At 46.0% G+C, this 14,153-nt stretch overlaps 1 protein-coding gene across 1 annotated transcript in view; it reads left to right on the top strand.

Moving 5' to 3' along the window:
• Positions 1-14,153, top strand: part of CLSTN3 (calsyntenin 3) — a 42,687-nt gene that overhangs the window by 14,485 nt on the left and 14,049 nt on the right. The window contains exons 4-9 of the mRNA XM_053294461.1: positions 1,209-1,417; positions 3,425-3,574; positions 7,920-8,105; positions 9,214-9,483; positions 12,435-12,547; positions 12,665-12,827. Coding sequence (XP_053150436.1) covers positions 1,209-1,417; positions 3,425-3,574; positions 7,920-8,105; positions 9,214-9,483; positions 12,435-12,547; positions 12,665-12,827 — 1,091 coding nt within the window. The remainder of the gene's footprint in view (positions 1-1,208; positions 1,418-3,424; positions 3,575-7,919; positions 8,106-9,213; positions 9,484-12,434; positions 12,548-12,664; positions 12,828-14,153) is intronic.

Raw genomic sequence — 14,153 nt, 5'->3', positions numbered from 1 at the left:
AGAGGAATGTGCTGTCAAACCCTGCCCCACTATGCTAATGCACGCCATTGCCCTAGTGCGGAGAGGCTTCCCAACATGCTTCTGTGGGTGTTGTAACCGTGTCCAGCATATATGGGTCCATGAATGCCTCGTGTTTCTCTCAGAATGTGTAAACCGAAGCTCCATTCAGGCATTTCCCTCCCCAAACAGCTCAAGGTGACAGCTCCAGAGCGGGCAGGAAGTCCCGCCCAGGGGCTGCCACAGAGCTGTCACTCACCCCCTCGCTTCAGCCACTCACGTGGTTGGTTCTCGCAGGGGTCGTTTGCAAAAGGACTTGCTGTAACCAGGAGGGAAGCCCAGGCTGCTGATCACAGAAGCACCTTCCCTCGTGGTTACAGTGAGTCCCTCTGCAGACGACCCCCGCTGGAACCATGAGTGGCGGAAGAGAGGGGTGAGTGACAGCTCTGGGGCAGGACTTCCTACTCACTTCTGGAGCTGTAACCGTGAGCTGTTTGGGGAGGAAAACATTTGAGTGGGGCTCTAGTCTTAGCAATCCTTACAACAGTCCTGTAAGGTATCTTATCTTATCTTGATACTGCAGATGTGTGCGGGTTGGGCTGAGGTTGGTAGAGCGGCTTGTGTATGGCTATGCAGGAGGTGACGCTTGTGTATGGCTATGCAGGAGGTGACGTTTGAACTGAGGGCTTCCTGGCTTACGGCTCATTCTCTTAAACATTGCATTATGCCAGCTCTCCGGAGTTTCTTTGGGGTTTTAACAAAGGCCCTCTTTTTCTTGCCTTCTGTAATGGTAGCTACTGCCCCCAAGACCCCCTGATGATATTAGCACCTTTTGATCTCCTTCGCTGTCTTTTAACTAATTTTTCTAATTTCAACTCTGGGAAAGGATGAATCTGCTATCCCCGCGTATGGTGGTGTGTTTATCTTGGGATTCTCCTTGTCCGTGGGGACCTGACTCAGTTAGGGCTTACATCTGAGCCAGGTGTTAGCACAGCTCAGCCCGTGAGTCTGCTTAAATGCCCAGGGCCAGCCATGGATCATATTAACAAAGGCCTCTGGAGTCTGGACATTTCGCCCTCCCCATTAACCAAAGCCACTCTTGGGAGGAAGCAGAGAGAGAAGCCTTTGAGGTGGGCTTGAGGCCCAGCACACCTCTTCTGTTGAAATGAGCTCTGGAGCCCAGCTGCTCACTGACCTTTTCCCTTTGCCAGGGCCACCGTGCACGTGCGGGTGAATGACGTCAATGAGTTTGCTCCAGTCTTTGTGGAGAAGCTTTATCGTGTGGCAGTCACGGAAGGGAAGCTTTATGATCGCATCCTGCGTGTGGAAGCCATTGATGGCGATTGCTCACCTCAGTACAGCCAGATCTGCTACTATGAGATTCTGACGCCCAACGTCCCCTTCCTGATTGACAATGACGGTGAGAACCTGAGATAGCCCCTGACTGCCTAATTGCTCCAGAAATTGGTCAGCAATGCTGTGGAACATATTCAGTGCTACAATGGGAATTGTTCTTGGGGTTAAATTAGATTATATGTGGGAGACACATGAACATTCTCCTGGTATAGGGTTTCCCCACCCACCCCAACCTGGTTGAACAGCAGTCAGAGGAGGATGCCAGTTTTAGTGGAGCAATGGTGGCTGGGGATAGAGGGGCTGCTTAATCCTTCCATTTTTCCTCCATTTGCCCCCCAAATCACCTGTGATAAGCTACTCTTCCCCTGCAGAGGAATAGATCATGGGATCACATGTCTTTCCCCCATAGATGGGAAAGTAGCTTGGCGTAGACAGGTATGAGTGGGGAAGCTAATCTGGCCCTTGCGTTCTGCTAGGTAGCAAATAATTGTAGGTCCATTTGTACCCAGACATATCTCAAGATTCCACACATGCTCTATTATAGGAACCAATTGACTGGCTCATGTGAAAGTTAGCAAAGAGAGCTGTTTTGAAGTTGCAGCTCGACTCTCGTTCTCACTAATCCAAGATCTGTCTATTCATAGCAGCAAGCCCAAGTTTGTCACTCGTGTGTACACATGAATTTGAGCTGTAGCTCTTCCTGACTTCCTGATAAGTGCAGCTGAACTGCACCTGTTTGTATTCTTAGGTGTACACCCCCCAAATGTAAAGTGCTGAGCAGTGTTAAGTGCTGTTTTATGCTCTTTCCATTGTTGCATTTGCAGGGTGTGTTGATTCTCCCCTGGCATGAAAGGCAAATACATGCCACCCAAACATTCAGTGGGCATGTCCCAAGGAGCTGTGGCCATTAGGGCTCCCCGGCACATTCCCTTGAGTGTTTAAGGGTGCAAATGTGTCCTTCCCACTTTACATGCTTACTGTGGGCAACACCAGTGCAGCACCAACACAGACACCACAAAGATGACTGGCCCACAAGTTGGGAAGCAGCTGTGTTCCCGAGGATGGAAAAACGTGGGTCATATTATTTGGGTAACTCTTGAATTTAAAAGGAGTGCCCACGATTTGTGGCTTAGCCTTTCCTTATGCCATAACTGTGGGTGAGAGGCATTTGCAGTGGGGTCTTCCCACCTCCCTACCTCAGTTGCAGTTCTCAGACAGTGCTATGGCTCAAGTGAGGAAGGTGAGCCAGAGAGAACGGAGCCTAGTCCAGGGCAAATGTCTGCTCTCTTTCCTCCCTCTGTTATGATAACAGCCCTCAGACAGAGCCGTTACTGCTGCTGAGGTGGAGAGGCTGGCTGGGCTTTCCAGAACCAACAGCAGGCAGGCAGCTCTGGGAAACCCACTGTGTCTGTCTTCATCTTCCTTGACCCACATAACTCTAGGTCATGCTACAGTTTAACCATGGGTTGTTTGGCTTACTTACATATGATTTTTGGAAGGCACGTTTGTAGAAGAAGGTAACACTTTTGGCATATATCTTTCTTTCCTAAACTTGTGTTTCTTTTGGCTGTTCTCGTTGCTTCATCCTTTGTGTGCACTTAATTCACTTTGGGTCAGTTCAGAAAATGCTTTACTCCTCCAGACTGGACCATATGATTCAGAAGGGGGATGTGCCGAGGGCACACCTGTCCTAACGTGTGTCCTGATGTCCTCCTGGTTAATGCCTTTGCTGCATGGGAGGGAGGTTTGTCTGAACTGCCATTCTACACACCACCCAAATATTAGTTTAAGCTAGTATCTGGGTCCCATGTAGCTCAGTGGTTTGGTTGAACTGTCTCCACCTCACCCCACTGCAATAAAGGAGTCTGCCAGGAGGACATCGGAATGTTTGTGAAAGACGTTGGGATGGGCATGCTCTTGGTGCCACCCCCTTCTTAATAATATGAGCCAGTTGGCATGAGGTGGGGGAACGTATGATCCAAACTGGCCCTTGCTTTTTTATGGTTGCTTTCTTTGCCCTACCCTGTTGTTTTTTGCTCCTCTGACTGTGGGATCTTTCTGTTTTGGCCAGGAAACATTGAGAATACTGAGAAACTGCAATATAGTGGTGAGCGCCTCTATAAGTTCACAGTAACGGCCTATGACTGTGGCAAGAAACGGGCCTCTGATGATGCCGAAGTAGAAATCCAGGTGAAGCCCACCTGTAAACCCAGTTGGCAAGGTATGAAGTCCTTTTCATATCCATATGTCTCACCATTTATCTTTGATCCCACCAAAGTATCATTCTGTCCCTTTCCTCTAATTATCCTTAACTCTTTCCCAATCACCCTAAAGTGCCTGGCCTGATGTAATTCAACTACGCATACATAAACCTATAAAAATTAGGGCTGCCACCTGTTCGATTGTTAGACAATGCTTGTGTGTTTCATAGGATATGCCATCATGGTATTCTTTCCTGTGTGTGAGAGAAGAAGGAGTATTTGTCACACGTGACTTTTGTATTAATAATAATTATTTTCCAGAAATCTCCTGTCTGATTGACTGGAGGTAGCCTTGTAATAAGTCAAAAGGATTTTGATTGATTCATCAATGTAACCAATTAATAATCTAAATGTTGCAGGTCTAAGTGAAATATCTATTTCACTTTATTTAGATTGTTAGCTCCTAAAGAATGGAACCTTCCCTCCGCATTTCCCCCCTTATGTCAGCAGTTCTCAATCTTGGGTCCCAAGTTGATGTTGGATTACAACTCCCATCATCCCCTGCCACAATGGCCTTTGGCCACTATGGCAGGGGGTGATAGGAGTTGTAATCCAACAACATCTGGGGACCCAAGTTTGAAAATCCTTGGCTTAGTGAAGTACTCAGTGAAGTACCATGTGCAATGATGGTTGTATACTAATGATCATAGTGATGATGACGTCTTAAACAAGCGCCATTTAGGGAGAGTGGTGGGAGCAGGCAGATTCATAGTAAGACAAAAAATATAAGGGATTGCATGACAAGACAGCAGCCAGATGGATGAAACCATGCAAAAATAATGATAATAGTAACAATTGGAGTTGATAACACTTCCAGAACATACACCACTTTCAAAGCTCTTGTTCATGAGAAGAACCCAACATATACATTGTTGTGACAAAATCAAAACACTTCCAATGTTGTGAAAATATCCATTATTATTTTTTTGAATATATACGAAAAAAAGACCTCAAAGGGTTTTTGATATAAAGATCACTTAAACTTTAACTGCATAAATGCAATGAGTGTAAATAGTACATGGTAAACGTAGGTCCTGAACATCCAAATAATCAATTGGTACAGGAGAGTCTTGTTATTCATGAAAAAAAAACTGCAAAAGTTCCAATTGCAGAAATTACAAGTGCAATAGCTAGTCAGCAAATCTGTACACAATTGTCAATCTGAAGCAGAGCTGATGGGCGAACCCGGGAAATTCTCCAGCCCATTTCGAACATTCTTCATCAGAGCTGCAAAGCTTCCATTTCCTCCGAAAGTATTTTTTGGAGAGCTCTATCCTCCTACATCTCACTCCGGGAAGACAAATCATTCATTCATACAATCATTCATGATTTGTCTTTGTCTTGTTTTGATTTTGTCACAACAATGTATATGTTGGGTTCTTCTCATGAACAAGAGCTTTGAAAGTGGTGTATGTTCTGGAAGTGTTATCAACTCCAATTGTTACTAGATTCATAGTAAGAGTCAGAAGCCCATTCTTGGATACATTCATGTTTATGTTGCATCAAGACAGTACATTCTAAGTGCATTTGTTAGACCTGATAATTTGTTTTACCTGGTAATGGCTATTTGTTATAGCAGATAATTCCTCAAGATTATTACTCTTTGTGGAGTTGCAAGGTCTCAGGGGATATGACCTAAAATTTCATGGTTTTAGCCTTCTTCCAAGGATTGCGAGGGATCCTGTAAAATCCCTGGACAAGGAGCCAGAATGAAAAGGAAAGGCTGTTGGTTGCTTGGTGCGAGTTTACCATTCACTCCATCCCTGCCCAAGTCCATCAGACTCCACCACTGAGGCACATTCTGTTTGACACAGCAAGCATCATTATCAGTCCCCACCAGGTATCAGAAGGCTTTACCCCAGGCTCCACCCCCTGATCTGATAGGCTATCCCCTTAGCTTCTAGGCTCCACTCCTCCCATGTCTCAGAACACTCAGCAAACGTATTCCTGGGAAATAATCATATGTTACATGAAACACTAAGCCACCTAATGGTGCAGTGAGGAAATGACTTGACTAGCAAGCCAGAGGTTGCCGGTTCGAATCCCAGCTGGTATGTTTCCCAGACTAGGGGAAGCACCTCTATTGGGCAGCAGCAATATAGGAAGGTGCTGAAAGGCATCATCTCCTACTGTGCGGGAGCTGGCAATGGTAAACCCCTCCTGTATTCTACCAAAGACAACCACAGGGCTCTGTGGTCACCAGGAATCGACACCGACTCGATGGCACACTTTACATGAAACACTGCCGCAGGAGGGCAGTTCCTGTTTCGACAGCTTGTGATTATTCTAGAGCAGGGATTCTCAGCGTTGGGTCCCCAGATGTTATTAGACTTCAACTTCCATAATCCCCAGCCAAAGGCCACTGGGGCAGGGGATTATGGGAGTTGAAGTCCAATAACATCTGGAGACCCAACGTAGAGAACCCCTGTTCTAGAGTACCAGCTGTACTTCTGTCCAGCTCACTGGTTCGTCACACTTTTATAGCTATTGTTATAAAAACTAAGTGGGCTGAGAGTTATTATATTTATTCTTTTGTTTTGAGCTGACCTAATTGCTTGTGATTGCACAAAGCAATTAAAGCAATTGTTTAGGGCTATAATACAATGAGGGTCATTAAATGGTCATGTGCAGTCCTCGAGGTACATCTCAGGAGCCTTTTTCAATGTTGCAGAAGATCTTGTGTTTAAATGTGGAATGTTCAAAGAACATTTGCAGAGTCATGATTTTGGTACATTTATTCAATGTATAAAAGGTCAGTAAGAATGAAGAGTGGAAAAATCAATTTTTAAAAAGTTTTTTCAAAAGATAGGACTACTATCTTTGATATGCATGCTAAAAGCACAAATCCCATTCCCTGTGCTTATAAAAATGGCTGCCTATTTTTCCTCCATTAATAATGGGGTTGCTTTAGTTATTGTGAAGTATTTTTTAAAAGTCTTAAGAAATGCTCCTCTTAGCTTTTCTGTATTTTAACCTCCCCCACCCCTGAATTTTAACTTCGGAGGGTGCTGGACCTTGTTGAATATTGCCTTCCTCCTACTGAAATCAAAAGTGGCATCTCTGATTTTCATCTCCCCCCCGCACCACCACCACCACAAAGCCAGGGGCTCACAGATTCTTTTTTGGAAGGATAGCTACTCTCAATCTCGGCTGGGCTCCAAATGGCAGTTGGATCACTGATTTGAAGTGCCTCAGCTTTGAGGAATGGCGGTCCTCAGAGGATTGGAGTCCAGCTCAGCTGATAAGGACAGGAAACTCAGGAGCCCAGCAAGACAAATGCCTCAAATGAAAACTTTGCGTTAATGCTTATGGCACATACAACCTGCCATTTGAGCAACTACTTACGCTGATCTCAGCATAACAAAGTCTGTTATTATGTCTGAGGAGTGTCATGACTCCTCGCTCTGAGTAGTGGCTCTAACCTGAGAAGGTAGGACCAGCCCCAGCCCCGTGCCCTCGCACCAGGCCAGAGCCTGAAAGAACTCCAGAATTGGAGCTCCAAAAAACAGCACCCTCAGAGTCTGAACTTCTGAGTATTTAGGAGCTCCATCTACTTTTTTCTGCTCTTAGAGCAACTTGTCCCATAGAGCTGTCCATGGTACTACAACCCGACTTGCCTTGCCTTGCAGCCTTCCAGATCTCATGGAAGGACAGGACATGGAGCCGTGTAATAGAATGAACAGAGAGACTGGGAAGACTTGGCTCCCTGCCCTGCCATGAATTTCACTAGATAAACTTGGGCCAAACTGATGTGGGCAGTTGTTGTTTTTGTTGTTATTAATTCGATTCTATACCGCCCTTCCAAAAATGGCTCAGGGTGGTTTACACAGAGAAATAATAAATAAATAAGATGGCTCCCCTGTCCCCAAAGGGCTCACAATCTAAAAAGAAACATCAGATTGGAACTAATGTCACTGGAAGTACTGTGCTGGGGCTGGATAGGGCCAGTTACTCTCCCCCTGCTAAATAAAAGAGAATCACCACATTGAAAGGTTCCTCTTTGCCAAGTTAGCAGGGGTTGCTGTGAGGTTAAAGGCAATATGAGGCAGGGGGAAGGAAGAGAGCATGCATGCTACCCTGGATGACCTCCTTGGTCACTGGGAGATACCTGTATTAGATAATTAAAGTGGTCAATCAATTAATGATTAATTAAATGGTTAATTAAAATTCCATGTGGCTGGCTGGACCTTGGTTATTCTCAGATAGTTGGGAGGTTTGTCAATTCTGTGCCAGCTACTCTGACCTGGAAGCATTCTAGATCCGGGTCCCCTAACATCATTTGCTCTTTCTTAAATCTCCCAACAGGTTGGAATAAAAGGATAGAGTACACCCCAGGTACAGGCAGTCTTGCTCTTTTCCCCAGCATTCACCTGGAGACATGTGATGAGCCCCTGTGGAACATCCAGGCCACTGTGGAGCTGCAGACCAACCATGTGGCCAAAGGCTGCGATCGTGACAATTACTCTGAGAAGTCGCTGCGCAAACTCTGTGGTGTGTATTTTCTTAATATCAACTAAGCTGGGAGGAGGACTGAAAGGGGCTAAGGATGGAAAGGAACCCTCTCCAAAGGAAGCCATGGTCAAAACATGAAGCCATGGATCAGGAGCAGGCAGTGAGTGATTCAGTGCCCTCACAACTCTTCTCCCAGCAAATCCAGAGGGGTAGCCTTGTGCGCTCAGTCAGAAGCAGTCCTACCATATGGCAAGTCTACAGCAAGATTTGGGGCATCATAAAGGGCAGCAGCCGGGGTGTGGGGACAGTGAAGCATAGGGGACCAACCACCCCTCCTCTGCCAGGGTGGGGGAAACTGCCAAGGCACCTCCTTGCCCTCAGCCAGGGCACCCCCTTGCCCCCTCCCACACACAGCCAGCGCACGACGCACTCCCCAGCTGGGAGCGTGAGGTCCACCCTCTCCTTCCCAACCAGCGTTTCAATGAAACATTGACTGGAGAGGATGGGAGAGGGTTGGTACAGACCCTTTCCTGGACAGTAGCCACACCATCTGGCATTAGATGGAGTGGGCATGGCCAATACCGGGGACAGGGTCAGCCAGCCCCTGGAGAGTTTGGCCAGTCAGTGGTTTGCTGAATCGCTGACTGGGAGCTCCTTTCCCTGCCTCCCGTCCCCAGTACTGGCCACACTCCCTCCATCTGAATCAAATGCAGGGGGTGTGGCTTGCGGGGGGCACACACACTTTGCACGTGCAATTAAAAACCGAAAGGAGCGGGGGAGCCGCCGGCCAGACTTCATCCTCCAGCCGCAGGCAATTTCCCTACACCCCTGGGCAGCAGAATGGTGGCACATCCATTGAACCCATGGAACAGAATCTACAGGGGATGTCAGTGGTACAAGCCCCATTGAAATGAATGGAAGCTGCATAAGGGGGCTCTGGTGCTGCTCCTGTTCATTTCAGTGGGGCTTGCTCAGAAAATGTTCTTGGTGGGTGGTGTCCCATGTTGATGAGTGGGGTGGGGCTGCCATTTGGATTTTCTGTGTCCAACACTGACATGTCTTGACCTGGCCTTGTCCCGAGTGGGAGGGGAAGCACTCACCTTCCTTCCGTTGGAACTTCTGATTCTCCTGTTCTCCTTCCCAACAGGTGCTGCCACAGGTGAGGTAGATCTGCTCCCTGTCCCTAGTCCCACGGCCAACTGGACAGCACGACTCTCGGTCCATTACAGCCAGGACAGCAGTCTCATCTACTGGTTCAATGGCAGTCAGTCCACTCAGGTGCCCATGGGCGGTGGGACTGGCGCTCTCGAAGGCCTGAGTGACCATTTTACCCTTTCGCTATGGATGAAGCATGGGGTGACGCCCAGCAAGGGCAAGAGAGAGGAGGAGACGGTGATCTGCAGCACCATGCAGAGTGGTAAGACCGCTTCCCCTAGGCAGTAGGAGCCCCTATACAAAACCCGACCCCAGCCAGATATCAAAATAGATTGTTCCTGGGGGCCAGATTGAGATCAGTGAAAGGGTGGGTGGAGAGTGGGTGCAGTTTTTAGCATCCTCTGTATAAGGACAATACCGATGCATCTTGTTTGTACAACAGAGCTTCAAAGGCCAGCTGTGGGTATGAGATGTTTCCTCTTCCCTAAGCAGCACTTTGAAAGGTAGCTTTTAAAAAAGGGCTGCCATATTGGTGACGATGGTGAGTGCATGGATGGATATCCTTGGATTATGAGCCTTTTCGACCTGGAGGGAAGCACCCAAATAAGTGACCTTTTGTACTTTGGACTGTGCCCATCCTCGCACTGTGATTCATCCTCGCACTTGGAAATCTTGCCAGACTTCCATGTTTCACCCCCCTCCCCCTGCCAAAAGCATTGCATGTGGATTTGATAGTGGGACAGCTTGACCACTAGCTTCTCCAGTCAGATGCACAGCCCATTTATGGCTGGGTGTTCTTTTGCCTGCTCTATGGCTTTGTGTGATCCTCTCTGTTAACCTATTTGGTAAATGAGGTAGGAACAGCTGATAGATTCTTACAGGTTCATCTAGATTCTGACACTATAAAAAGGGCTGTGTGTACTCTCTGTGCTAAAAATAGAACAAAAAACATCCTGTATCAAGAAAGGCAACGTTCTGTGGTTCTAACGTCTGCCTGTTTTCCACAATTCTGCTTCTTCCCGTCCTGGGCCATGGGCATGGAGTGAGGCAGGGCACTGAAGGCCCATCTGAAACCACTGGAAATCTATTCCAGCCACCCCTTTGAGGGCTAAACTGCATGTCACATGGGCAATCTCTGATTAGATTTCCTAGCTTAAAAAAAAAATGTAAAAGCAGCTGTGCGGTCTACAAATGAGATCAAAACAGCAGTACAGAGGAGGGGTTTTAACCCTTTCATCCATGGCATTTCACTCGCAGTTAATAGTCTCACTGGGAAGGAAATGACAACTATCTCTATTGTATGTAGCTGTCTTCCTCCCCCAGTGAAACTACTAGGAACTTCAGGAGAGGGGATTTCAGCTGGGGAACTGGCACAGGGGAAAGGATTAAACAGCCCGCTCAACCCCAAGTACCATGCTCCCAAATCTGCTACCCTCCCCGTTCAGCTGCTTTTAAGCTTTATTATTATTTTTTAATGGAAGATCCAGTTACAGAACTCTGGCTGTGGTTTCCGAGATTTTACTAGACATTGCCTACACATTCACATGTCTATCTTTGCAGTCCTATGGGGCTGGAAAATTTGTTGTTGTTATTATTTATTAAGATGTAAGTTTGTGGCAGCATACAAATATATAAAACAAACAAGTAAATATTATTTTAAATAAAAGCTCTTGGGAAGTCCACAGTGTCATATTCCTTGGGTTTTCTGTACTTGTGTGTACTGTAGCTGTGAAATGCACACAGCCCTCACTACAGAGCAGTCTTAAAAATAGCCACTTACCTTCTTGCTTGTGGCAAGGCAGAATTATTGCCCAGAGAGGAAACAGAGACATTTTGGGAAGATTTAGTGGTTTTGTTTCTATTTTCAAGCTGTTGATGCGCGACGGATGGCTTACATTTGTATGCTGCAAAGAGGCAGCCTAGTGAAAAGCTAATGTGGCCTAATCATTTTTCTATACCTTTTTAAAAGGCTGCTGTAGAGTCTAGCTAGCTCCTTAACTTGATTAAAAGGAAAAAAGGGTGTTAGGTGTTGCCACAATGGTATGTGCTTTGCAGTTCTCTTCTACCCAACACTAAGAGAATGTTCCCTAGTGCAGCAGAGGTGAATTATTTCCTCTCTCCCCCGGAAGACCTGGACCATTTACAGAGAGAGCAGACACTTCAGCATTTCAGTGATGAAAACAGGGCCACTGTTTGGCACTTGAAACACCTTTGCTCTCATACAAGAATCACTGCCTGAACTCCCACCACCCCTCAACCCAGGAGTGGAGCCAGGCTGGCGATGGCCTGTGTGCAGCCACCATGGCCCCCTGGCTCTGCCCCCCACGTTTGACATCAGACGTGTCCGGCTAGCTTTGCCCCCACATCTGACGTCAGATGTGGGGGCGTGGTCTCACTTCCAAATGGGGTCATGTGGCCCTGTTTGGAAAGGAGATCGGCCTGTGCTGCTTTGAGGAGCATTTGGGACCAAAACAACGCCCCCGTGTCTGACATCAGACGAGTGGGACGTGTCTGGAGCCACACTTGCGGCCCCTGATTGGGCGCAGCCCGGGTTCTTTGAACCCATTCGGCCAATGGTGGCTCTGCCCTGCCTCAACCTGTATTTCTGAGATTTCTTCTTCCTTTGAGCATTTGCTTTGCAGTGAAATAACCTGTCCTGTGCTAGCTTTTGAGAACTGGCCATAACGGTTGTGAGTGCTTAATCCCACGATGTATCTGTTAGTACACATTATACAATCGTTGCAATTCAAACAGCAGCAGTATTTCTATATTTGTTTGTTACATTTTTATTCCTTCGTGAAACTTAAAGAATGTTACATGGGGTCTCCAGGTGGTCACTCACCCCAGCACTGGCTAGACCCTGGCCTGCTTAACCTCAGCAAGATCAATGCATCATGTTGCCTCAGATAACACCCTGCAACATGTGTATTTCTATGCATATGCATTTATAGGCATGCCCACTAGAGTTAAGGTGTCTCTCTCCCTGTCCTGAAATATTTTACCTCAAGATCTGGAGAGGGAGCTTAGAGGGGGTTAGTGCATATTATCATTTTCAAAAGGTGTCTCCAACATTTCCCCAGAAGGCGAAATATCCCGTTTTCACCAGAGATAGATTCCAGAAAAGATAAACTCTATAATGTCAGGTAAATCAGAAGAGACTGGTCAGAAATCTGCTGCCGCTTAATCTGATGTTCTTCCTCTGATCCCCTGCAGAGGATGGGTACTCCCATTATTCCCTTGCTGTGCATGGCTGCCGTATCGCTTTCCTCTATTGGCCATTGCTGGAGAGTGCAAGGCCTGTGAAATTCCTCTGGAAACTGGAGCAGGTGAGGAAAAAGCTGCCTAGTTCTCTTAAAGAGAGTCTCTCTCTTTTGATTCCATGTGCATGCGCACAGCTAGACAGACACAATGACTGAATCTCCCCTTCTTCTCCCTGGCTGTAGGTCTGTGACGATGAGTGGCACCATTATGTCCTTAATCTGGAGTTTCCCACCATTACACTTTACGTCGATGGAGTCTCCTATGACCCTGCACTGATCCATGACAATGGCCTCATCCATCCCCCACAGCGTGAATCTTCTCTCATGATTGGAGCCTGCTGGGCTGGTGAGCTCTCCCTGTGGATTGCAGTCCATCCTTTGGCTGCTGTCAGGGAAGAGATGCAAAATTTCCAGGCATTTTGAAGCTACAGAAAAGAATTCCCGGGGGGGGTGGGGGGGTGGGGGTGGAATCCAGACATTCTGAGAAAAACTGAAACGTGCAATACTGATCAAACCTAAACATTGTTTCCCACTTTAAGAACATAAAATGTATTTTATTTTATTTTATTTTATTCTTGCATAAAATAATTTATGTATTCTGCTTGCATGCAGAATTTCAAAGTTCCCTCCCTGGCATCTCCAGATAGGGTTGAGAGAGACTCCTGCCTGTAACCTTAAAGAAGCCACTGCCAGTCTGTGTAGACAATACTGAGCTAGATGGACCAAGGGTCTGACTCGGTAGAAGGCAGCTTCCTATGTTCCTATGGATTGTATATATTTAATCAGCAGTTAACCCTATAAATATATAGCAGTTTATAGCAGTTAACACTATAAATTTATAGCAGTTAACACTATAAAATAGTGTTACTGATATATTTATGATTTGGAAATATATATACATTATTTTAAAAATAAACATGTTGATTTATTATTGGCATGATACATGAACATATAAAACAGATATGTGTGCATGATCCAAATGCATAAATACAATACTATAAAAAGACATAATACAGGTTTATGAGCTTCATAATGACATCATTCTCTGGTCTTTATCTCAAAAGACAATTATAAATATACTCAGTACTAGGGATAGAACAGCAAGCAGCTGCTGTTCCTACGCATGTATTTTTTGCCATTTAGTAACTGAGAAAAATAAGTTGAAAATAGAAATCATCGGCACTGTGGTGGTGCTGGGGAAGGAATGTTATATTATTTGAGTTCAGAAACAGTATCTAGATCTCAACATCTAGTATGAGATCAGAAATAATATGTAGGTCTCAACACCACAGCAGAAACAACAAAAATGTTTTTCTAGAGAAAAAGCTCAAAAATTAATATTCCTAAAACAGAACTAACATATTCTCACTGGTTTTTCTTCTGAATTTCCCATAGCCCCCACCCTCCAACATCCAAACTGGATGTTTCCAAATGAGACCACAGGAAATAAATTAACTCTTCAGCCCCAGCCCCAGACTTTCAAATCTCTATCAAGAAATGATCAGTTCCAACAGGTAGTTCAGCAAGGCCAATATGGTTCAAAGCCAACCTAATAAGACAATGGGCCTTGGCAAACAAGGAAGAAGAGGAAGAGGTTACATAGGAACATAGGAAGCTGCCATATACTGAGTCAGACCATTGGTCCATCTAGGTCAGTATTGTCTTCACAGAC

Source organism: Hemicordylus capensis, chromosome 2, assembly GCF_027244095.1.
Source record: "Hemicordylus capensis ecotype Gifberg chromosome 2, rHemCap1.1.pri, whole genome shotgun sequence".
In the NCBI taxonomy this organism is placed as follows: Eukaryota; Metazoa; Chordata; class Lepidosauria; order Squamata; family Cordylidae; genus Hemicordylus; species Hemicordylus capensis.
The sequence above is the reverse complement of the archived record's forward strand: the minus strand, read 5'-3'. Positions and strand labels throughout refer to the sequence as shown.